This window comes from Sceloporus occidentalis, unplaced genomic scaffold, assembly GCF_023333645.1.
Source record: "Sceloporus occidentalis isolate IW3139 unplaced genomic scaffold, rSceOcc1.0.p SCAF_6, whole genome shotgun sequence".
NCBI classification, from domain to species: domain Eukaryota; kingdom Metazoa; phylum Chordata; class Lepidosauria; order Squamata; family Phrynosomatidae; genus Sceloporus; species Sceloporus occidentalis.
The window spans coordinates 101419487-101444163 of NW_028316986.1; the positions used below are offsets into that span (position 1 = coordinate 101419487).

The 24677-nt window shown below is 40.2% G+C and overlaps 1 protein-coding gene and 1 non-coding gene across 2 annotated transcripts; one reads left to right on the forward strand and one right to left on the reverse strand.

Annotated features, from left to right (window-relative positions):
* Window positions 1–3793: 3793 nt before the first annotated feature.
* LOC149311191 (U6 spliceosomal RNA) lies at window positions 3794–3900 on the reverse strand. The gene has a single exon (XR_016281809.1). It is a non-coding gene; the product is annotated as a U6 spliceosomal RNA (small nuclear RNA).
* A 7162-nt stretch (window positions 3901–11062) lies between these two features.
* Window positions 11063–24215, forward strand: LOC149311192 (amine sulfotransferase-like). The gene is made up of 6 exons (XM_089528499.1): window positions 11063–11204; window positions 14897–15105; window positions 17073–17199; window positions 17323–17417; window positions 22867–23047; window positions 24091–24215. The coding sequence occupies exons 1-6, from the start codon at window positions 11063–11065 to the stop codon at window positions 24213–24215; spliced, it is 879 nt and encodes a 292-aa protein (XP_089384625.1).
* The last annotated feature ends 462 nt before the right edge of the window (window positions 24216–24677 follow it).

Here is a 24677-nt window from a genome sequence, read left to right on the forward strand (position 1 = left end):
CAACACATACAGGTCGCTCTACATGATTAAATATTTGATTTTCATTCCTCTGCTTCATCTTTCCTTCTGTGTCCTCCACATTTCCCATCCAAGCATAATTTGAGAGATTGGTTTTAGGAAAAAATTACCACAGTATTGTGAAAATAGAGAGTATTTACCAATTCACAATTTTCAAACAACTTAGTAATACATATAAAATGACTGCATTTTTAAAGCATATAGTCCTAAACATGTATGCCAAGGCTTAAGACCTATTTAGCTCAATGAGACTTAGGGGCTGTACATACAGCTCCTAAGGGATGGCTTCCAGCCACCTCTTCTTCAGCCAGATCGGGGCCATGGCAACCTCATGTCGCAGCCCCAATCTAGCCTTTCCAGGGTGTGAAAAAGAGCTGCAAAAGTGGCTCCTTTTTGTGCCCTGGAAAGAGCGCCATAGCTGCGTTGCCACAGTTATACAGCAGCGCCGGAGGAGCACCATGATGCCATGTATCTTGTGGAGTGGCACACAGCATCATGGCACCCTGGGGGCGGGTTTGGGGCATGTGTCTTCTGGCTGCAATGCCCCAACTCCACCCCCAGGCTGGCCTATCAGGCAGGTCTGAACAGGGCCTTACTTCTGTGTAAAGATGCTTAGGGTGGCACTGTAGATGTAGTATTCTGCCTCATCATAAATCCTCATATAAGGTCAGTTGCATGATTTAAAGACAGGATCCAAATATATCTCCGCAAGAAACAGTTTGGTTGCTCGGCTCCACCCCTGCCACCACCATTTTGCTAACATGGAACTCAAAATATAGCCCAGGGATGGAAACTCCCAGAAGCCCTAGACAGTACAGTCAATGGTGAGGAAAGCTGATAGGTGCAGTTCAAAGAAATCTTGAGGAACACATGATTCCCATTCCAGTATAACCATTTGTATTGTATGCCCAGACATAAGTTAAATGGGTCTGACACCTAAGTAAATGAAAAAGGAATGAAATGGAAAAGCAAAAGGAAAATTTCACAAAATGTTTGGAATAAAATCAATTTCTATATACTGATACTTTGTAATCTCTCTTTCTACCATAAGAGTAAGAACTGTTGTCATTTTTGGAATTTTTCTGCAATCACTGCTAACAATGGAATCATCAGAGGAGTACCTGTTTGAATACAGAGGATGTTATTTTGTCAAAAATCTAACTACACAAGAATACCTGGATACACTGGAGGATTTTGAAATCAGAGACAGTGATGTATTCCTAGTCACTTATACTAAATGAGGTAAGATTGAAAACATTTTCCTCAGAAAAACTTGTCTGTTGTTTGCCTCTCTTGTTCCATACAAACTTCACAAGGTTGCACTATAAGAGGGTTTTAGCTCATTAATTCATGTAACTCGATTTTGTGAGCAGAGGACAATGTACTAAACAGACATTTAAAGGAACAAATCTTTGTAGAAATGGGAATGGACTGGTCCTGTGCACATGTTTATGGAGCTTCTTTTGTTGTTTTCTGCATTTCCTGAAACTGGCTATGCCTCCATTTCTTCATTCTTGCAGCATGGGGAATCAACATATACAGAGGAGTGTGCTAACCCTGCCTTCTCTGTCTCCCTTTCCATCATTCTCACATGGAGAGTGAGGAGTCTGCATAAAGAGAACTTCCCCTACATGTCAACACTCTGATAGTTTTGGTTCCTGATTGCCTGGAAAGTGTTGTGATGCAGGGACTGCTCACATTCTTTCTCCCGGGCAGCCTTATTCCTCTCCATATGAGAATGACGAAGCTGGAGCTGGACAGAGGAAGTTAATGCACCACTTTCTTGCATTTTGAGGTTGGGAAACACACAGCCTCCTCGACATTTTTTATCTGTTAATATTTTTTGTCTAATTCTAGCCTTGCGCCCACTCCAGAGAAATTTATTTATCTCTTTCTGCCACTTTTCTATTTGGGATATTTGGGATAGGACCGGTAGATTTTGGAACAAGAAGTTAAATCTGGGTATGATGTTCATTTTTATTAATGCCACTTTCCCAAAGAAGGATAGATTCAATCTTGACCATTTTTCCAGATCCATCTTGATTTCCTTGAAGGTTGTGTTGTAGTTATTATGGTATAGGTCAATATTTCTCCCTGTTATAACTACTCCCAGATATTTAGCTTTCTTTTCCACTCTGTAACCCAACTTTTCTTGCAATATTTTTCTTCTTTTTTCGTCATGTTTTTAGTTATTATTACCGTTTTTTCTTGGTTTATTCTAAACTCTGAATATAATCCATACTCTTGTAATATGTTGTTTAGATGATTTATACTGCCGATTGGATCTTCCAAGTACAAAATAATATCATCCGCAAATGCTCGCACTTTGAAACTATGTTCTTGAATCTGAACTCCCTTTATCGTTCTTTCCATCCTTATTTGATTATTTAATATTTCTAGTAATAAGATAAATAAAAGGGGCGACAGAGGGCACCCTTGCCTTGTTCCCCTCTCTATTATTATGGTCTCAGATCTTTCTTCATTTATTATTATCTGTGCATTCTGCTCCGTGTAAATCCTTTTGATCCAGTTCTCAAAGGTGGTACCCATATCTATTTTTTTAATTGTGTCAAGTAAAAAGGACCAACTGACCCAATCAAAAGCCTTTTCTGCGTCTAGCAGAATCATAGCTAATTTTTTATCATTGTGGTGTTCAAAGTATTCGATTACATCTAATGTTATTCGTATGTTGTCCCTCATTTGTCTTCTTGGCAGAAAGCCACTTTGGTCTTCATGTATTGTACGGTTCAAGATTTTTTTCAATCTCTCTGCCAGGATTAAGGTGAAGATCTTGTAATCGTTATTGAGTAATGATATGGGTCTGTAGTTCTTCGGGTCATCTTTTTCTTTATTCTCTTTGGGTAGCAGAATGATGTATGCTAATAAATAAGTATTCTTTGCATTGTAGTTTGGGCACTTTGTCTCTAAAAGGTTTGCCATTACTACTCTGGGCCAAAGTTCTACATGGGGCAACCCTTGTACCAAACCCAGAAGCTACAGTTAGTGCAAAATATGGCAGCGAGACTGGTCGCTGGTGGTTCTAGGTCAGACCACATAACACCTATTGAAATATTTTCATTGGCTGCCTATTTGCTTCTGGGCTCAATACAAGGTGTTGGTTATTTGTTTTTTTTTGTTTGTTTGTTTTTATTTATATACCGCTATTCCAAAGATCATAGCGGTGAACAGCAAGTAAGCTAATTAGCAAGTAAGCTAATTTGCCCCCAACAATCTGGGTACTCATTTTAGCGACCTCGAAAGGATGCAAGCCTGAGTCGAGCTTGGGCCCTTTTGCTGGTCTTGAACTCGCAACCTTGTGGTTTCGAGTGAATGGCTGCAGTACAGGCATTTAACCACTGCGCCACCAGGGCTCCATATGACCTATAAAGCCCTAAATGGCTTGGGCCCAGGGTACTTGAAGGACCGCCTCTCCCCATATAATCCACCCCGCACACTCAGGTCGGCAGGGAAGAATCTGCTGGAGGTCCCAATTGCACGTTATGCGAGGACCTCGCAACGAGCCTTCTCTATCTCGGCCCCAAGAATATGGAATAATCTCCCAGACGAGCTCCGCTCCACCACATCTTTAGATACTTTTAAGAAGAACCTTAAGACCTTCTTCTTCTCTAAAGCCTTCCCCCCGAGGTGTCATTTCACCCCCTATGTTGACGACCTTGTAATATTTATGGATTCCCCTGCTCAGCTGGCCCTGTGTTGTTATTGTGACTGTTTTTAAATGTTGTTTTAAATGTTTTTATCTTGGTGTATTTTTTTTTAAAATATGGAACGCTTCACGAATTTGCGTGTCATCCTTGCGCAGGGGCCATGCTAATCTTCTCTGTATCGTTCCAGTTTTAGTATATGTGCTGCCGAAGCAAGCACATCTTGGTGTATTTTTAATCTAAATTCTGTATGCTGCTTTGATCAAAATTGGAAATGCGGGATAAAAATAAACTTTTATTTATTTATTATTATTATCTTTCCCCAATATTGATAATTCGTGATGTCTGATTGCCTCCTGCTGGTTGGCCTTGGGAATAGTATCATCATTATCATCTTTGTCATCATCATCATTGGGAATATCATCATCATCAACAACAACAGCTAACAATTGGTAGTTAAACAGGATAACAAATTAGATAAGGAATTTATCATAATACCATAAAAACCCAATAATCCAATTGTTTGGATTTAAAAGATGACTAATATTAATAGATATTAATACAATAAATATTATTACAATACACCAAATAATAATATTCAGTAATGGTCGAATAATCCAATTGTTTGGATTTAAAAGATGACTAATCTGGGCGCATTACAGACCACCCGAAACGGGCGGTCTGCCGCCGCCGCCATTTGCAGTGTGGAGGAGTCCCAGCATATAAACCGCACAGCTCCTCCGTGCTGCAAAAAGAAGCCCCAAAATGGCGCTTCTCTTTGCGGCGTGCTTATGACATCACGAGGTGCCAATAGCGGACTCCCGGCATCATTTGCGCCTTGCGGACGTAACGCATCCACTACGTCAAGATGGCGGCGCCCATGTGGAATGGGTGCCGCCATTCTGTGCGCGCTCCACACATATTAGAGTTAGGGGTGTCAGAAAGTGATGCCCCTTTCTAACCCTAGTACGCGTGGAGCGCGTACTTTATGCCCGTGTGGAACGGGCCCTTAATAGATATCAATACAATAAATATTATTACAATACAACAAATAATAATATTCAGTAGTGGACCCTTGTTATACGCTGGGGTTTGGTTCCAGGACACCCTACCACACCAAAATCGGTGGCTGCTCAAGTCCCATTCAATACAATGCCATAGAAAATATATAAAACAGCAAAATCAAGGTTTGCTTTCTCAAATTTATATATTTTTAAAGTATTTTCAAGCCATGGATGCTTGAATCCGTGGATAAAAAATCTATAGATAAGGAGGGCTGGTTGTACTTTGGGCTTGCCGTCTTCATAGACAATAGCTCAATTGTCTAGTGCAGCATTTGCTCTGCAGAAATACCTTATATATGTCAGGAGAGAGCCCAGCCAGGGACAGGCTATGGGGCAATTGGCTGCCCTTCCCAGCATTTCCCCAGCTGGACTTTCCCTTGTGGAGGAAGCCCAGCTGGAGAGAGGTTGCAGGCCGATCAGTTACCCTTCCCAGCCTCTCCCAATCTGGGACAAGTATATGTTAGGAAAGATGGAGGGAAGTAGAGAGAGAGGCTGCATTCTATATGGATGGACTCTATTAAAAAGGTCACAGGTATGGCTTTGGAGGAATTAAGCAGAGCAGTGGAAGACAGAAGACCTTGAAGATGTCTAATCCATAGGCTCCTCATGGGTTGAGATCAACTGGAGGGCAATTAACAACCAAAAAAAAAGATACCTTATTTCACCTAAATATTGTTTCACATCTGTAAGCATAGCAAGTGTCTGGTGTGAAATAGAGCACACTCTATTGTTTTATCCTAATCAGGATTTTTTGTTGGATTTTTCATTTTCTTTCCTTTTTTGCCAGGTTTACTTTGTTTGCTCATGTACCATCTGTTCTATCCAGACTTTTCTAGTACCTTTGACACAAACATAATTCTACTTTGTGTGACAATAGGTCATGTTGCAGTTTCCAATAAAGAACCAGGGAGGGGCAAGCTGAAAACTGATATTGTTTGTGTGTGTTCTCCATTTTTTCCTCCTTTTGAGTTGTTAGCTTTTTCCTGCGTGGAGAATATCTTCCCTCTCCTATAAGCCTTTCATGCATCTCATTCAACAGCACATGAGGAGCTGGAACGTTCATTATTCCATCTTGGAGTCTATTTGATCTTAAATTCTTCATCATTAAGAAGATACACATTTCTTCACCAAATCTGAAAAGGTGTGACCTGAGAAGTAAAGGTAATGTAACAATTTGTTGGATAATATTCTGATATCACAATCTTATGGATATTGGATGATGTGACATGTTGAGGTAAGAGGGAAGAGTTCAGAAAATTTTTATGTACAGAAGAAAAATAATCTATCTATGTTTGTGTTGTTGTTGTTGTTTGCCTTCAAGTCATTTCCAACTTTTGGCAACTCTATCACAGAGTTTTCCTGGCAAGATTTCTTAAGCCTTCCTCTGAGACTGAAATAGTGTGACTTGCCCAAGATCACACAGTGGGTTTCTATTGGCTGAGCAGGGATTCAAATCTTGGTCCATGCTTGCCCATCTCTCTGTGTAGGCAGATGTTTAAGAAATGGGCAAATCTTCTGCCCTTAAAAATAGCAGGATCAGCCCTGACCCCCAAAGTGGCTCCCCCTTTAGTGCTGTCTTTGCAAGTGGTGACCTTGTCAATTGGAGGTGCAACCTGCAGGAGTCCCACTGATCTCTTCCAACCCATGGAGCTAGAACAGTTCAGCAGGAGAAGCTGCTGGATACTGTTGTTATGAGTCTCCGTCCTGCCGAGAGGCACTTGCATAGAGTCAAGGGTGTTCTAGGGTGCATCTGTACTGTAGAAATAATGCAGTTTGATATCAGTTTAACTGCTGTGTCTCCATCCTATGGAATCCTGGGATTTATAGTTTTGTAGGACTCTTTGGCAGAGAAGGCTAAAGACATTGCAAACCTACAAATCCCAAGATTCCATATGATGGAGCTGCAGCACTTAAAGTGGTGTCAGACTGCATTATTTCTAAAGTGCAGATGCTTCCCTAGAATGAACAAAAAGGTAGCAGATGCCTCCGATCTGGGCACAGAGCTATGCAGTAACATCGGTTTATACATAGTCTCAACCCGTGCCCGTGCTCAGACCAGGGGGAAAGGCTGTGTGATAATCTCAAAAAGAAATGATGCATTGCCTGCCTCCCATCAGAGACTGGCTATATGCAATCCTGATCACTTCCTTATTGCCTGGGTCAAAGAACAGAAGTGATTTTCCAAACTACCTCTATTTAGGGTTGCCATAAGTCAGGACCTCCAAACTGGGACAAATGAAGGACAACATTTTCAAATGTAGGACACTTTTTTTAAAAAAAATGGAGGACACACGAAAAAATTTGATGATTTTTTTTTTAAATGTTAATATAAATGCATCTTTCTTAGGCATGATCAAAATGGAGGACATTTTGGCATTATTCCTAGACAGATGGCAGAAATGTACTTCCCTTTCTGGCCAAACCACCCCCCTCCATTCCAAAACATACATGACACACATTTGGGCATTGAACATGGCTTTATTTAACATTGCCTCTTGCATATTTCAGAGGCTTATTTCATAACCAAATCCCTTGGGTTTAACACTTAGCATGGTTTAACATGGCTATGCATATTGAACATGTCCAGATGGTTTCACAAGAAGTGGATTTGCTGTTTCAGGTTTCTTGCACCAACTATACTTCTCAGAAGTGTGTACTTGGTCAAGGGACTTTGGTTTTTCTTCACTGCACATGAGTTTGTAAAAATCAGAGCAAATTACATTGGCCATGCCTCAAAGGCTTGCTGATATCAGTATCACCACCACCATCATCACTATCATTGTCAAAACAAGGGAGACTTGTTAGCATTCAAAGCACCAAAAACACACAGAAAAGGCACTTTGGAAAGTCACACTATCTCGGCTTCAGAAACAGTGAGCGCAGGCCTTAGAAGCTGGCTGATATCAATATCACCATCTTCATCATCATCACTATCATTGTTAAAAGTGGTGAAGGCCTTGAGTTCTGGTCCCCACAACACACTCCAGCTCCCAGAATTCCACAGCCTTGAGTCAGAAAAGAGTTAAAGCATTACCAGCCAAACTGGGCTATTTCTCCAGTGTGGATGCAGCGTGATGGTGCCACTCCCGTCCCTCCCTCCCTCCTGGACTCCCTTTTGCCTGGTGCCTCCCTCTCAGCCCCCCCCCCATGGCCCCCACGAGTCCTGGCTTCCCTCTTGTTGGGAAATGCAGGCCTGGCCAAGGAGGGAGTTGGGCACACACAACAACAGCAGCAGCAGCAGCAGCAGCAGAGGCGGAAGGGGGGAGGAGGAGAAAAAAGAAAGGAAGGAGAAAGAAGGAAAGGAGGAGAAAGAAGAAGAATAGGAAAAAAGATAAAAGAGGAGGGGGAAGAGGAAGAGGAGAAGAAAAAGAAGAGGAGGAGGAGGAAAAGAAAGAACAAGAGAAAGGGGGCGAAAAAAGAAGAGGAAGTACCTTGCCGGTAAAGCCCTCTCCATGCTGCTCAGCCTTGGGCCCGCGTGGGGAGGAAAGAGAAGCTCCTCCTCTTGAGGCTGGCTGGCCAATGGGAGAGTGGAGCTGGAACAGCCCCGCCCCCTGCTAGCTTTCACAGGCTCCTGCAGCAGGGGCGGGCTGTCCAGCCATTGGCCAGCCAGACTGAAGAGCAGGAGCCCCTGCTCAGCCCTGCGCGGCCCACACAAGAGCGCGCAGGGCAGCCCATTTGATCATTTTGTGCATTTGTCCTTGCCTCCCGCAGTCTCTTTAAACCCCGGTTGCTTCCTGCTGTCCCTTTGAAGTTTAAAGTTTATTACAGTTCTGTTTTAAATGTGCTAAAAATTTTAAATGTGCCATAAAACCTGCAAGCAGAAGAGACTGAGAGGGCAAGAGAAGCTGAGGCCAGAAGGCTCCTAGAATCCAGACAGAGAAAGGAAAACACCTCTATTTTTAATTTTTATTTTTAATGTTCAACGTTTAATGACTGTATTTTAGTCAAAGGATGAGGGATGGAATTTTAGTTTGTATAGGTTATGTATTATTATGCATTTGCTTATATAAATTGTTTATGTATTTTATATACTTGTTAACATTTTTTCTCTCTCTAGGGTAGAGTCGATTATTGTTAACTGAGTATATGTTATTATGCCTTGTACTGTATTTTGTCGTATTCATATTTTTTCATTTCTTTTTTATCTTGGTACTATGTCATGTTTGTAATTTGAATTTATATAATATTGCTTTGTGTAATTTTGTTTAATGTTTAATGATGGGTGTATTTTAGTTAAGGGATGAGGGATGGGATTTTAGCTTGTATATGTTATGTACTGTGTAGATATTTTAATTATTTGCTTATGTAAATTGTTTATGTATTGTGTATTTTTATGTAGTTTTGTAAACAGCTTTGATCTTTTTGGAAAGGTAGTATATAAATGAATTTATTATTATTATTATTATTAAATGTGTTGTTGATGTGCTGCGTCTGAAAAATCAGCTTCACAAAAATCGTATTTTTCTTTTCCTTTAACAAACCGCCATTCCCCCCACTTTATTCCCTCCCAGACAAATGGAAGGGAATTAAGGCAGTGACAGAAAATATACAGTGCATCCGCATCATACACGGGCATGCTATACATGGGTATGCTAATCTGCGAAGAGCCATGGGGGAGTGTGTGGGCGCAAGGGGCAGCGCGTCCCATTTGAAATGAATGGTACGTGCGCCTGTGAATGGGGCTCAAGCATACGCGGTATTTGGCTTACGCGGGGGGGGTTTCCGGAACTCACAATAACAATAGATAGCAAGAAAAATGCAAAGCAAATAACAACAACAATAATAAAACCTAGCAAATCAATACAATTTAAAATTAATCCCCAGAATACATGGCAAAATAACAGTAACATGGTGGAATAACAATAACATGGCAAAATAACATAGCAAATCATAGTAGCAGTAAATGTGAATGGTTTGTTGCTTGAGCATTGCTTTTTATTCCTGGGAGAAGTCTCGACTGAGCACAACATCATCTGAAAATCTGCGCAATTGTACGATTATCCCAGTATTTTGCCTTTTTCTTCCCCCTTTCCCCCCATGTGATAATCTCCTAAGTGGTCAACAGAAACTAAACCAGTTAAAATTAGAACAAGGGAGGGGGCTGATCACAGGAATTGGCCTCTTAATGCCCTATGGCTTATTAAACCCTCATTACAATGTTAACTTTGATGCCCACAGGCTGGGAGCTAGTGATATAATTTGGCTCCATTTTTGGGAACATGCACAATAAAACCAAAGTCATGTCAGAGGTAGTCTAGGAAATAGAAGGTGTTACCACATGTGGACTAGCCAATAAACTGAACTTTGCTTCTGGAACTCTGCCTGGCAAGGTATAAAACCAAGTGTGTGTGGCCATGTGCTTTGAGCCCTTATTTTCCTGCACTAGCAGATGAGGCCGCTCCTTGCTTGCAACCCAATCTGCAAATAAAGGATCTCTATAACAAAAGAGTCTTGATTACTAGGTTGCAGTGGGATGCAATAACAACCCCCTGGTGATGCCACTGATTTACTTTTAGGTAAAAATTACTACAGTATTGTGAAAGTAGAGACTTTCCATCGGTTCAATTTTTTCAAACAAATTAGTAATAAATATAAAATGTTTACATTTTTAAAAGGTATAGTTCTAAACATCCATGCCAAGGCTTATGATCTATATATCTCCATGAGTCTGTGTAAAGATGTTTAGTGTGGCACCATAGATGTGCATAAACCCACATATAAAGTAAGTTGCATCATTTAAAGACAGGGCCCCAAATATATATCTGCTGAAGAGATAGTTTGGCCATCCCACCCATGCCACCACCGTTTTGCTAGCAAGGAGTTCAAAATATAGTGATGGGGGGAGGATGTCATAGACCTGGCATCTCACAGAAGCCCTAGACCAGTGGTCCCAAACTGTGCTCTTTAAGGGATTTGGGACTTCAGCTCCCAGAATCCCATGCTATTGGCCAACATGGCTGAGGCACCTGAGAGCTGAAGTCCAAAATCTCTTAAAGGGCACAGTTTGAGGACCACTGCCCTAGACAGTATAACCAATGATGAGAAAAGCTGGTAGGTGCAGTTCAAATCTAAAGGAGCACATGATTCCCATGCCAGTATAACCATTTGTATTCCATGCTCAGACGTAAGTTAAATGAATCTGATAACAAAGTAAATGGAGACGGAATTGAATGAAATAGAAAAGGAAAAGGAAATTGTCACAAAAATGTTTAGAATAAAACCAATTTCTATATATTGATCCTTTATCTCTCTCTTTCTACCATAATTGTAAGAAGAACTGTTGTCATTTTCAGAATTGTTCTGCAATCTCTGCTAGCAATGGAATCATCAGAGGAATACCTCTTTGAATATAACGGATGTTATTTTGTCAAAAATCTAACTACACCAGAATACCTGGATACACTGAATGATTTTAAAATCAGAGACAGTGATGTATTTCTAGTTACATATCCTAAATCAGGTAAGGCTGAAAGTCTTTAATCTCATAAAATCTGTTCTGCTATGTGCCTCTCTTATTCCATATAAACACACAGGTGTTCTGAGGGTTTTAGCTCATTCGTTCATGAAATTGTATTTTGTGAGGAGAACAATGTACAGAATAGAGAGAGATTGTGTAAGATGAAATGTAAAGGAAGAAGTTTTTGAAGATATATGAATGAACTCCTGTGCACATGTTTATGGGGCTTCTTTTGTTGTTTTCTACATTTCTTGAAACTGGCTATGATTAGATGTCTCTATTTGTTAATTCTGGAAGCATGGGGAATCAACATGTACAAGAGAGTGTGCTAGCCCTGCCTTCCTTTCTATAATTCTCGCACAGCGAGTGGGGAATCTGCATAAAGAGAACTTCCCCTAGATGTTGATATGCTGATGGTTTTGGGTCCTAATTACATGGAAAGTGTTCAGTTGCAGAGATTGTCCACATTTGTTCTCCTGTGCAGCCTTATTGCTCTCCATCGGGTAAGAATGATGAAACTGGAGATGGAGGGATGAAGTTAGTGCATCACTTTCTTTGACTGTTGGTATCACAAGGAAGAAGGCAAGGTTGTCACCTTTATTATCTGCCTTTATTACTGAGCTACAGTCAGCCCTCCTTATCCACAGATTTTTTATCCACTAATTCAAGTATCCACGGCTTGAAAATATTCCCAGAAAGTATAAATTCCAAATAGCAAACCGGGATTTTGCCATTTTATATAAGGGACACCATTTTACTATGCCATTGTATTTATTGGGACTTGAGCATCCACAGATTTTATTATCCACGAGGAGTGTGTGTGTCCTGGAACCAATCTCCAGTGGATAACAAGGGCCCACTGTATTAGAAAGAGCAAGTTGAAATCAATACATCAGTAAAGAAGTAAATAAGGAACTCATAAAATGTATATACAGATGATATTTTACTTTATCTTTAAGATCTACATAACAGCATCCCAGCAATTAAAACTCTTTTGCTTAACTTCAAAAATATATTCAGAGTTAAATATTATTTAGAAATAAATCCTGATTATTATTTTTAATATGCCAAAAGAAAGTCAAAAGCAACTTATGAAAATGATAGATCCCTCTTTTGGTTTCTCAAGTTTTAGATATTTGGGCATACTATTATTAACTAATTATATTTTCCCATTGTGTGTGTGTGTGTTGTGTGCCTTCAAGCCATTTCTGACTTATGCAAACCCTAAGGCAAACCTATCACATGGTTTTCTTGGCAAGATTTGTTCAGAAATGATTTGCCATTGCCTTCCCTTGAGGCTGAGAGCATGTGACATGCCCAAGGTCACCCAGTGGATTTCATGACTGAGCTTGGAATCCAACCCTGGTTCCAGAGTTGTAGTTCAACACTCAAACCACTATGCCACACTGGCTCTCTGTTATTGTATCTGGGGCGGGTTATAGACTGCCGCTTTGAGGCGGTCTGCCGCCACCGCCATTTGCTCCGTAAGGGAGCCGTCGCAGCCACACCGCGCGGCTCCCTTACGGAGCAAAAAAGAAGCTCCAAAATGGAGCTTCTTTCTGCGCCGCCCTAATGACGTCGCGAGGCGCCGCTGGCGCATTCGCAACATCATTAGCGCCACGACACGTTCGGACGCACAGCGTCCAATACGTAAAGATGGCGCCGGCCGTGCGGAACGGCCGGCGCCATATTGTACGGACAGAGTCCGTATTAGACCCAGGGGCATCTAGAAGAGACGCCCCTTTTTTAAAATGGGACATCCTGCGGACGTCCCAAGTGGCGGTCTATAACCCGCCTTAATTATAACATGGTCTTTAAAACAGTAAGCGAAATTCCAAGAATGGACAAAACTGGAATGGAGTAGTCTGAGAAAGCTAGCCATTATTAAAGCACATATTCTTTCCTAATTTCTTATTTTTATTTCAGACACTTCCTATGAGATCAAACAAAAAAAAAATAATCAATGAGTGGCAAGATCAAATACCCAGATTTGATAACTGCTAAAAATTTTATTGTTAAAATAAATATAAAGAAGACATGCACAGGAAATTTTATTAAATTGAGGTTTGTTAAGTTAAATATAAACAAGCTATGGAAAGACGTTTCTGACTGTTCTTGAATTGATATATCATATAGCATTTCAATTAAAACAAATTTCCTAATTTAATTGGAGGGAGGAGAGATAAAGATATACCATCAATTCAGACTGAAAGAGAAGAGTTTGCTTTATATATGGATGCATCTATTAAACCTAATATATCCTTTAGGTAAGATTTGTTTGAAGAGCTTTATTAACCCCTTTCTTTCAGAAATGTTGACCATATGGATGACTTATTCCAAGTATTTAGTGCCTGTAATGTCACCTTTGTGACTTTTTTTATTACACTTCAGTTTTAAGCATGAGATATATAAACATTATGAAGGCTAGAGAGCTGTATAGGATTAAAGACATATTTTAATGGTTACTACTGAAATAGCCTTTGACAAATCTATTTGATATCGAAGTGGGATGGTTTCAAAAAGCACAAACCTATATTTTTATTAACTATATGGAAGAACATTTGGTTCCCATGGGCATTGACTAAGTTTGAGTCTACTTACACTTCCCACTTTTCAAACATTAAATGAATGGTATTTATATTATATTAAATACATATGAACGAGGAAATGATTCTAGAATATTGTGGGAGTTAGAACCAAATACTTCTGTTTTGGAAGCACAGTGGACCAAAATGTTGACCATATCACTCTATAAATCAGGAGGCTAATAAGATATGGCTCTTCTCCTTGAATAAATAGTCACATTTTACAATATTATTGGTGGGGCTGTAGTTCAGATCATAGACCACATGCAATGACAAAGTAATAGTGCATGCCATTATAGTACTTCTATTCTTTTCCTGGGAGAGACGGGCATAAAAGTGTGCCTCTTGTCAAACAGATTTTTCCAGCATGACAGAAGACATGCTATCACAACCCCTCTCTCTCAGGAAAGGTACAGAAGTGCTATGACACATGGAAAAGCATGAAGAAAGCCACTGGTCTCCCGCTCCATTTCAGCTTTCTTTTCCTACACGATAAGGCTCATTGGAAAAAAATCTCTCCTGGGCCTAAAATGGTCCCGAAAGGTCAAAAACATGGGGGAATGCCCCCAGTACCTTCCTAGAGGGTATCTGATCATATTTAGGAACAAAAAGGAGTTTTTGTAGTAGAATGTAGCAAAAGAGTTTTCCATGGTCTCTGACAGTCCCCTTCCCACCCACTGGTATAGTAGGTAATTAAAATATATCTATTCTAGTTACTCTTCAGAAATGAACAGGTGATATGCTTTTTACATTTTAACTACAAAATTAAAGCAGGGCTAAGCCCTGTAATGATAAGTAGTGTTTGAAAGTAACATTCCACACTCTCCAGCTGTCCTTCTTTTATTGTCTCCTCCAGTGTTGAAATTCAAATGGCAAGTTCGTTGAAAAAGAAATATCCTTTATGGCCTAAATCCTATTGCTAGTCCCAAATAGAGTAGGCCCATTGAATCAATGATAACTTGGTAGTTCAACACTTACCTGAGTTTCATTGATATGATGGATCTATGTTAATTAAGATTAAGAACTGGATTGAAGCCTATGTTACCTTGAAAGTAAATGGTATCTTGATGCCTTGAGATGAATTCTGTCAGACTGTTCATATTTACACAGGCACTGTGTGGACACAGAACATTTTGAGCTTGATTTATCATGAAGGGCATCGAAATGGGTCTGAAGAAGCAGACCTGTTGGACAGGGTTCCATGGCTGGAGTATAAGTTCCGTGATATTGACTATGTCAATCGTACATCACCTCGGCTCTTTTCCACCCATCTGCCCTACTATCTCATGCCAGAGGGATTAAGAAATGGAAGAACAAAGGTAGGACCTGATACTTCTATCATTTGATTCACTAGTTTGCTATTGTAATTTTTTCTAAGTTTACTGGGCTTGACAGAAATAGAAAACCAACACAGGGTAAATTTCTGTAGTGAGAGTTTGAGGAGCTAGTGAGGTTTACAGTGGGAGGTTATGATCTAAAGAGAGATGCACACTACTTAAGACCAAAAACAGATAAAAATGAAGATGTCAGCCACATCAGGAATAAACTCTTCTAGAACATGGCCTCATAGCCCGAAAAAGCCACAAAAAACTAAAAATGGAGGAAGCTTTATAAAGAATCTTCAGAAGGTCTAGGCATGTTGAAGGCAAGCATGAGAGAAACCTGAGATATTAAGGTCTTCTGAGAGTGAACATCTATAGCAAAGAAAGACACTCTTTGCTTAGTCAGTTACAGTATGCTAATGGTTGTAGGGCTAACACAAGAGAGGGCATATTTCATTTTTCATTCTATAACTAGCTGACATACATGTCAAAGAGATAAGCATTTTCCAGTTGATCCAACAACTGGAAAATACTTTAAAAGATATACTTGGTTTATTACCGGTAATCACTCTGTTTAAATAAGTGTAATTGCATTAATGTACCTCCCTTTAGCAGTTAGTTTCAAGGTAGGTTCATGCAAAATAATATAAAACCAACAGAGTACAAACAAGATGGAAAACTAGGCATCAAATGAGCTTCCCTATAGGAAGCTTCCCAGAAGTTGGATTGCTTAGCCTGGGACTGCCATCTACCTTACATCTTAAGGTTTTCACTATCCTAAAAAGATGGTGATACTTAATTATAAAACTCTTCTTATGAAGAGAACTGAATCTGAGGGAAAAGTACAATTACTATGCATTTAGTTCCGCAGTGAAGAAACCAGAAGACTAGGACCAGGACGGACAGTTTTCACAGAAATGGATAAGATCCTAAAGTGCAAAGATATAACTCTGAACACTGAAGTGAAGATAGTAATAGCAGGGCAGTGAATAAACCTGATAGAAAGAAAATCAACTCATTTGAGATGTGGTGCAGAGAAAAGTGCTGAGAATACCATGGTTGACCAAGACAAATAATAATAATAATAATAATAATCTTTATTTCTATCCCGCCTTTCCACAAAAGTGATCAAAGCGGCGTACAAGATACAGTTAAAACATCAGTATATAAAATTTTTAAAAGACATTACAAGGGGATATAAACAGGGGGTGAAACATGAAACGAAACAGGAAATGAAACATATCACATTCATCAGGGGCTAAATAAGCAACAATATTACAAAATGTGGGGTCAAAAACAGAGAGCAAGGGGCAGAACAAAAAAAAAAAAAAAAAAAAACTCAGTTAGCTAAAGTGAAAAAGCCAGCTGAAATAAGTATGTTTTTAATTGTTTCTTAAAAGAAACTAGTGATGCAGAGGAGCGGAGCTCTATGGGAAGCTCATTCCACAATGAAGGGGCAACGACAGTAAAAGCCCTCTGAGAGGTCCTTACCAAATGAGACTTAGGGACCTCTAACAGATTTGTCCCAGATGATCTGAGAGTGCGGGGCGGATTGTATGGGGAGAGGCGGTCCTCTAAGTACCCTGGGCCCAAGCCATTTAGGGTTCTAGAACAGATCAAGCCTAAACTCCCCCTGGAAACCAGGATGACTAAATTGAGGCTGTCATACTTTGGCCACATCATAGGAAAGCATGAATCACTGGAACAGACAATGATGCTAGGAAAGATACGGGGCAGTAAAAATAGAAGGAACCCATCCATCCAGATGGATGGACTCAATCAGAGAGGCCACTGGTCTGAACCTGCAGCAGGACAGTTGAGGACAGGGGATCTTGGAGATGTCTTATCCACAAGATTGTCATGAGTTGAGGTTGACTCAAGGGCAGTTAACAACAACAACAAAGAAGTTCAGGGATCAGAAAAATTGACTTCACTAGAGATACCTGATATTGTTTTTCCTGCAGGTTATTTATGTGGCCAGAAACCCAAAGGATGTCTTTGTCTCCTATTACCATTTTACCAAAATAAATATCCACATCAAAGATGCTCAAGACTTTGAAATTGCAATGGAAAGATTTTTAGCTGGTAAAAGTAAGCATTAATTGATGTTTTATTATTTTGAACATTATAACTTTGCATCACTTAGCAGTGCAACCAGTGATCTCAAATGCCATTTTTATTTATTTTATTTACTTTTACTTTCTGTCCTCCCAGTGCCAGCCAATTTATGGATAGACCATATAGAAGGCTGGTCTGCTCACAGAGATGACTTCAATATTATTTTCCTTACTTATGAAGAGATGAAGAAGGTAAGAAACAGCACAGCTTTTTCATTTAATATTGAGCAACACACCAACACTCCTTGCAACTTTGTCATGGAGTCTAGGGCTGAGGGGAAAAGCCAAGTAAGTGGGGATGATTAGGAAAAGTGAGGGTCTGAAAGGACGTACAACAGCAAGTTTTTTTTAAAAAAAAAATAACTGTGGTTTCCCTTTGTCTTTCATTTTCTTTAAAAAGTGCACTTTTTGCAGTGGTTAAAGAATACTTTTGCACATTTTTCAAATATGTGTCTTTTTTTTTTAAAGTGTGTTTTCAAATACACATTTTAAGATCCTGACATGGTTTTGTGCATAGTTTTCTTCTGAAACATACTACCAGCCTTCTTAGGCAAAATGTGGTAGTCTTAACATATGTGAAAAGAGTGTTTTCATATAAAAATATGAATCCAAAGAATTTCTTTCTCTTCTGTAGCATGCAGTCATATGCTACAGATTCATGACATTTTCATTCAGATGAGCTCTATATTCGGAGTTTTGTCCCATGCAAGTATCCTTCTCTAGATGTACTGGAAATTGATTAAGATTCTAGATTTGATAACAGATTATGGCACATAGACATACTTTGAAGTGTTAGTGATATCTACATGATTCTGGTTTAGACTCAGTCTAGGAAAGCTAATCCTACAAATCACTTTCTAGTCTCAAAGGTTCTACAAGATCTCTTTGCTTACTTAGACAGATGAATATGATTATGTCTTTGAACTGTGCTATCCAGACTTGCTTGAAGATATGTCTTGACTCTGGGAAGTATTTATTCATGTTCACATGTATTAATATGCTATGTGAATACATGGGGAGATTTGTGTGTGTGTGTATGGTTCAGCACTGGTATTCAGTTAGTTCAGGTAACATGATTTAGTGCAAATGGGTTCTCTGCCTGTCCAATTGTTTGTTTGTTTCATTTATATCATGCCTTTTCCCAATATGAGACAGAAGATAGTGCTACAGCTATATTCATTTATTTATCTTGCCCATTTTTCAGTCTCTTAAGATAGTTTACAAAGCAATCTCTGAAACAATAAGAAAAAAATACAAACTACTGAAACTATAAAAGTTTAAAGCATGTGAAATATTAGCAGAATATTAGAATTATTATTATTATAAAAATGATTAGGAAATTAGAATCTATTCAGGTTAATATAAAACATATTTTACTTATCTAAGGCGGTGTACAGACCGCCCCTTTGGGGCGTCCTGCACCCGCCCCTTTCTCCATGGATCGGGGCCTCAGCTGTTACAGCAGCAGCCGCAAGGCCCCGATCCACCGCTTTTCCAAGCCGCGGGGAAATGGCAAAAGGTCACTTCCCCGCAGCCTGGAAAGGGGTGTCCTTGGGGCTTTAAGCCCCAAGGACACCCAACAGCGGTGGGGAAAGGGAGAAAGGGGCCACGCCAGCGACACAAACCCAGGAAGGAGCTCCAAAATGGAGCTCCTTCCAGCACCACGGAAAAGGTGCCACAGGCGCCCTTCCGCGGCACCAGGACATAGAATCATAGAATCATAGAATCGTAGAGTTGGAAGAGACCACTAGGGCCATCCAGTCCAACCCCCTGCCATGCAGGAAATCCAAATCAAAGCATCCCTGACAGATGGCCATCCAGCCTCTGTTTAAAGACCTCCAAGGAAGGAGACTCTATCACCTTCCGAGGAAGTGCATTCCACTGTCGAACAGCCCTTACTGTCAGGAAGTTCCTCCTAATGTTCAGGTGGAATCTCTTTTCCTGTAGCTTGCATCCATTGTTCCGGGTCCTGTTCTCTGGAGCAGCAGAAAACAAGCTTGCTCCCTCCTCAATATGACATCCTTTCAAATATTTAAACAGGGCTATCATATCACCTCTTAACCTTCTTTTCTCCAGGCTAAACATCCCCAGCTCCCTAAGTCATTCCTCATAGGGCATGGTTTCCAGATCCTTCACTATTTTTGTCGCCCTCCTTTGGACACGCTCCAGTTTCTCAATGTCCTTTCTGAATTGTGGCGCCCAGAACTGGACACAATATTCTAGGTGGGGCCTGAGCAAAGCAGAATACAGTGGCACTATTACTTCTCTTGATCTAGACACTATACTTCTATTGATGCAGCCTAAAATAGCATTGGCCTTTTTAGCTGCCGCATCACACTGTTCACTCATGTTCAACTTGTGGTCTACTTGGACTCCTAGATCCCTTTCACACGTAGTTTCATTCAGCCAGGTGTCACCCATCCTATATCTGTGCATTTTATTTTTCCGCCCTAAGTGCAATACCTTACATTTCTCTGTGTTGAATTTCATTTTGTTAGCTTTGGCCCAGCTTTCTAGTCTATTCAGGTCATTTTGAATCTTGATCCTGTCCTCTGGGGTATTAGCTATTCCCTCTAATTTGGTGTCATCTGCAAATTTGATAAGTATGCTCCCAATTTTTTTCATCTAAGTCATTGATAAAAATGTTGAATAGCACTGGGCCCAGGACAGAGCCCTGTGGGACCCCACTGGTCACTTCTCTCCAGGATGAAAAGGAGCCATTGTTGAGCACCCTTTGGGTTTGGCCAGTCAACCAATTACAGATCCATGTAACAGTTCCTTTGTCTAGCCCACATTTTACAAGCTTGTTTGCAAGAATGTCATGGGAAACCTTGTCAAAGGCCTTACTGAAATCAAGATATGCTATATCCACAGCATTCCCTTCATCTACCAAGCTGGTAATTTTATCAAAGAAAGGGATTAGATTTGTCTGGCATGACTTGTTTCTCTGAAACCCATGTTGACTTTTTGTGATTATGGCATTGTCTTCTAGATGTTCACAGACTTTCTGTTTAATGATCTGCTCCAGAATCTTTCCTAGAACTGATGTCAGACTAACTGGACGATAATTGTTGGGATCCTCTTTTTTCCCCTTTTTGAAGATGGGGACAACGTTTGCCCTTCGCCAGTCTGCTGGGATCTCTCCTGTTCTCCAGGAGTTTTCAAATATGATTGCCAATGGCTCCGATATTACTTTTGCCAGTTCTTTTAATACCCTTGGATGGAGTTCATCTGGTCCCGGAGACTTAAATTCATTTAGATTAACAAGGTGTTCCTCTACTATCTCTTTACTTATTCTGTGCTGAAATTCCCCTATTCTGTCCTCTGCTCCATTATCCTCAGGTTGAGCACCCTTTGCCTTTTCTGAGAAGACTGAGGCAAAGAAGGTGTTGAGTAATTCTGCCTTTTCTCTATCTCCTGTTAGCGTTTTGCCATCTTCTCCACGCAGTGGCCCTACCGTTTCCTTCTTCTTCCTCTTGCTGCGGACATATCCAAAAAAGCCCTTTTTATTGTTCTTAACCTCTCTAGCAAGCCTGAGTTCATTCTGCGCTTTAGCTTTTCTGACTTTACCCCTACACATGCCTGCTATTTCTTTGAATTCCTTTTTCGTGATTTCCCCCTTTTTCCATTTCTTATACATGTTCCATTTCAAACTTAGCTCGGTTGAAAGTTCCTTAGTCATCCATCCTGGTTTCTTGAGACACCTCCCGTTTTTCTTTCTCACTGGAACTGTTTGAAATTGTGCCTTCAGTATCTCCCTTTTGAGAAAGTCCCATCCGTCCTGAACTCCTTTATCTTTTAGTATTTCTGACCATGGAATCGCCCTCAATACTTCTCTAAGTTTACTGAAATCCGCTCTCCTAAAGTCTAGGATGCGTGTCTGACTCTGCCTGGCTTCTCCTTTCCACTGTATTACAAACTCCAGGAGAACATGTTCACTTCCACCTAATGATCCCACCACTTGCACCCCATTAACCAAGTCATCCTTGTTGGTTAGGATCAGATCTAAAATAGCTGAGCCCCTTGTTGCCTCTTCCACCTTTTGGACCATGAAATTGTCTTCCAGGCAAGTGAGGAATTTGCTAGACCTTGAGGATTTTGCTGAGTTTGACTTCCAGCAAATATCAGGATAGTTGAAGTCGCCCATCACTACTACATCTCTCTTTTCTGACTGTGTGGTCATCTGTTCTAGAAAGATATCATCCAATTCCTCAGTCTGACTTGGGGGTCTGTAGTAGACTCCCACTGTAACACCCTTGTTGTTTCCCTCCCCTTTGATTCTTATCCAGATGCTCTCCACCTGGCTTCCATGATTGATGTCCAGGATCTCTTCACTGGTGTAAATATCTCTGACATATAGTGCTATTCCTCCTCCTTTCCTGTTTGGCCTATTTCTCTTAATAAGGTTATACCCCTCTATTTCCACATTCCAATCATGAGACTCATCCCACCAGGTTTCAGTGATGCCTATTATATCATATTTGCTTTGTTGTACTAGGAGTTCGAGTTCATCTTGCTTATTTCCCATGCTCTGTGCATTAGTGTAGAGACATCGCAGACCATGGTTCCCTTTTACTTGCTGCCTGTGCAAGTTTTTTTGCCTCCCACTGTTGGGTCCTTGCACTGTTTGCCTTGTTTCCTCTATGTCAGTTTGACTATTTTCACCATCCCTTTCGCCTTCCTTAATATTGTCTCCCTTCCCCTCGGAACTCAGTTTAAAGCTCTCCTGATCAAGTTCTTGAGACTGTTGGCAAAAACATTTCTTCCAACTGGCGTGAGATGCAACCCGTCTGTTGCAAGAAGTCCCTCCTCATGGAACCGCAGCCCATGATCGAAGAATCCAAATCCTTCTCGGCGGCACCATCTGCGAAGCCAGTTGTTCACATCTTCTATTTTCCTCTCCCTTCCTGGACCATGCCCTTCAACTGGCAGAAGAGACGAGATGACAACCTGTACATCCATTCCTTTCAGCTTCCTACCAAGCGCCTCGTAATCCCTTTTGATGTTCTGAATGCTGTGTCTTGCAGTATCATTAGTTCCCACGTGGACCAAAAGGAAGGGGTATTGGTCAGTAGGCTTGACCAGTCTTGTCAGCCTCTCTGTCACATCACGGATCTTTGCACCTGGAAGACAACACACCTCTCGAGACATCTTGTCAGGCCTACAAATCACTGCTTCTGTACCCCTCAGCAAGGAGTCCCCCACTACGACCACACGCCTCCTCCGAGGCTTAGCACCCATTTGGAGGCAGCGCGGCTGTGACGTTGTAATGACGGCGCCCGTATGGACAGGGCGCCGCCATTTTGTACATACTCCATACGTACTAGGGTTACAGGTGTCTAAAAGAGACGCCCCCAGGCAACCCTAGTACGTACAGAGTACGTACTAAAAGGCCCATTTGTACAAGACCTAAGATTGGCTGTGAAGTGGATGAAAACAAAGCTATTTGCTCAAGCACACCAACATACAAAGAATTAGAATGAAAAAGGTGTTAGAGTTACTCTAAAACCTATAAAGTGGGTGTCATTGTTATTTCTTCATATAACAAAATTGCTGTTATCCAGTCTGATTACTGTGGCAATCTTCAGTAGTTATTCATGGTGGCATATCTAAGCCCTATCTAAGCCCTATCTTATTTCAGGATCTGAAAAGTTGTGTGCTGAAAATATGCAACTTCCTAGGAAAAAGTCTAGCTGAAAAGGAGGTGAATAAAGTTGTAGATAAGGCTTCATTTGACAAAATGAAAGAGGATCCTAGAGCAAACTATGAAACTATGGCTCCTGACGTTTTAGATAACAACAAAGGACACTTTCTTCGTAAAGGTAAATCTGACATTAATCAAACTCTGTGTTAACACTTCTGACCTCTATTCTGATTATTATTGTTGTTGTTGTTGTTGTTGTTGTTGTTTTCTTTTCTTGTATCCTGCCTTTCTCCCAATATAAGGACTCAAGGTGGCAAACAAGTATAAAACAATACAATTGAAAAACAGTACAAAATATTGAAATACATAAATATTAAATTTAAAAAACAGTTAAACAATTTTAAGGATTAAAATATTTATAAATTAAAACAGAATAAATTATTTTTATATATGATTTTCCTAGACTTTTTAACTCTTAGTTTTATCTTACTGCATATTGTGGTGCTTTCTGTCTTTTAGTATAGGCAATCTTTCTATATTATTGTTGTGTATATAACATATAAAAATAGATTATTTTAAATGACAGAGCATCAATAAAAAGGGATTAGTACTTAGGTACCCAGGCCTCCTCTTCCATTAAAAATGTAAAGGTAGTTCCTTGATATGAATGTCTAGTCATAACCAACTATAAGGGGCAGTGCTTATCCCAGTTACTTAGCCAAAGCGCTAACATTGTGAGAGGATTACTCTGGTTGTCGTGTGGCCAGTATAACCACCAAACGCTGTTACCTTCCAATTGAAGTGGTACCTATTTATTTACTTGCATTTGCATGCTTTCAAACTGCTAGGTTTGGTCACCCACTGGGTGATCTTGGTAAGTCACACTTATGCAATGGCAAATTCCCTCTGAAAAAAATCATGCCAAGGAACCTATTTTATAGGGTTGTTATAAGTCATATATAGTCATTATCTCGGATTGGCCTTTTTAGTCATCAACACGCTTGTAGAAAGCTCGGGATGAGTCCTTCCTGAATCTTCGTTCGCGAAGTAAAGCCAGAGGGTATAAGTCATAAATATCTTGAAGGCATACAGCAGCAAGTGCTCTAAACAGTTCCCTACAGCAAGGATTGTGGTACTTGACCCCTCCAACAGTATCCCCATTAAGGGTAATGGATACTAACCATGACTTTCATTTCCTGTCTTCTCTGTGTTCTGAGCCAGGCACAATTGGAGACTGGAAAAACATAATGACTGTTGCACAGAGTGAAAGATTTGACAGCATTTTCAAGGAGAGGATGGAAAAGCTGCCCTTCAAGTTCTGCTGGGATATCAAAGATGAATTGTGAGGAGAAATGGGCAATTGTGTCTGATTAGCCCTCTGCAGCTTTTCAACTTTGTGAAACACAACTGTATTTGCAGGGCAGTTTCAATATTGCTTGAACTCTATTACTTCCTTTGGTATAATTACCCTAGGGACCTATCTCAAATGATTAATCTGGATATATGTACTCTGATAAACTATACTGTACAAGATATAGAGAGATAAGCAGGCTTAAAGACAACTGAGGGGTAAGGTAAATACAATTAAAATAATTGTTATATCTAGAATTGTTTTGGAATTACTCTACTATACTTTGCAAGTATTTTCAAAAACTAAATGAATTTTTTAGGCGATGGGGGTAGGAAATTGCCTCCTAGAATTTCCATGAAAATTGGAAAATTGATGAAAATTTCAATCAAAGAGGGAGAGTTCAGCCTTCCAGATTTTCTTACATACTGTTGGACATATCTGTTATCATGTATTAATC

Coding starts and splice junctions, on each gene's coding strand:
- LOC149311192 (XM_089528499.1), top strand. CDS start 11,063: ATGGAATCATCAGAGGAATACCTCTTTGAATATAACGGATGTTATTTT. Junction 15,106..17,072: donor TAAGAAATGGAAGAACAAAG/GTAGGACCTGAT, acceptor TTTTTCCTGCAG/GTTATTTATGTGGCCAGAAA. Junction 17,200..17,322: donor AAGATTTTTAGCTGGTAAAA/GTAAGCATTAAT, acceptor CTGTCCTCCCAG/TGCCAGCCAATTTATGGATA.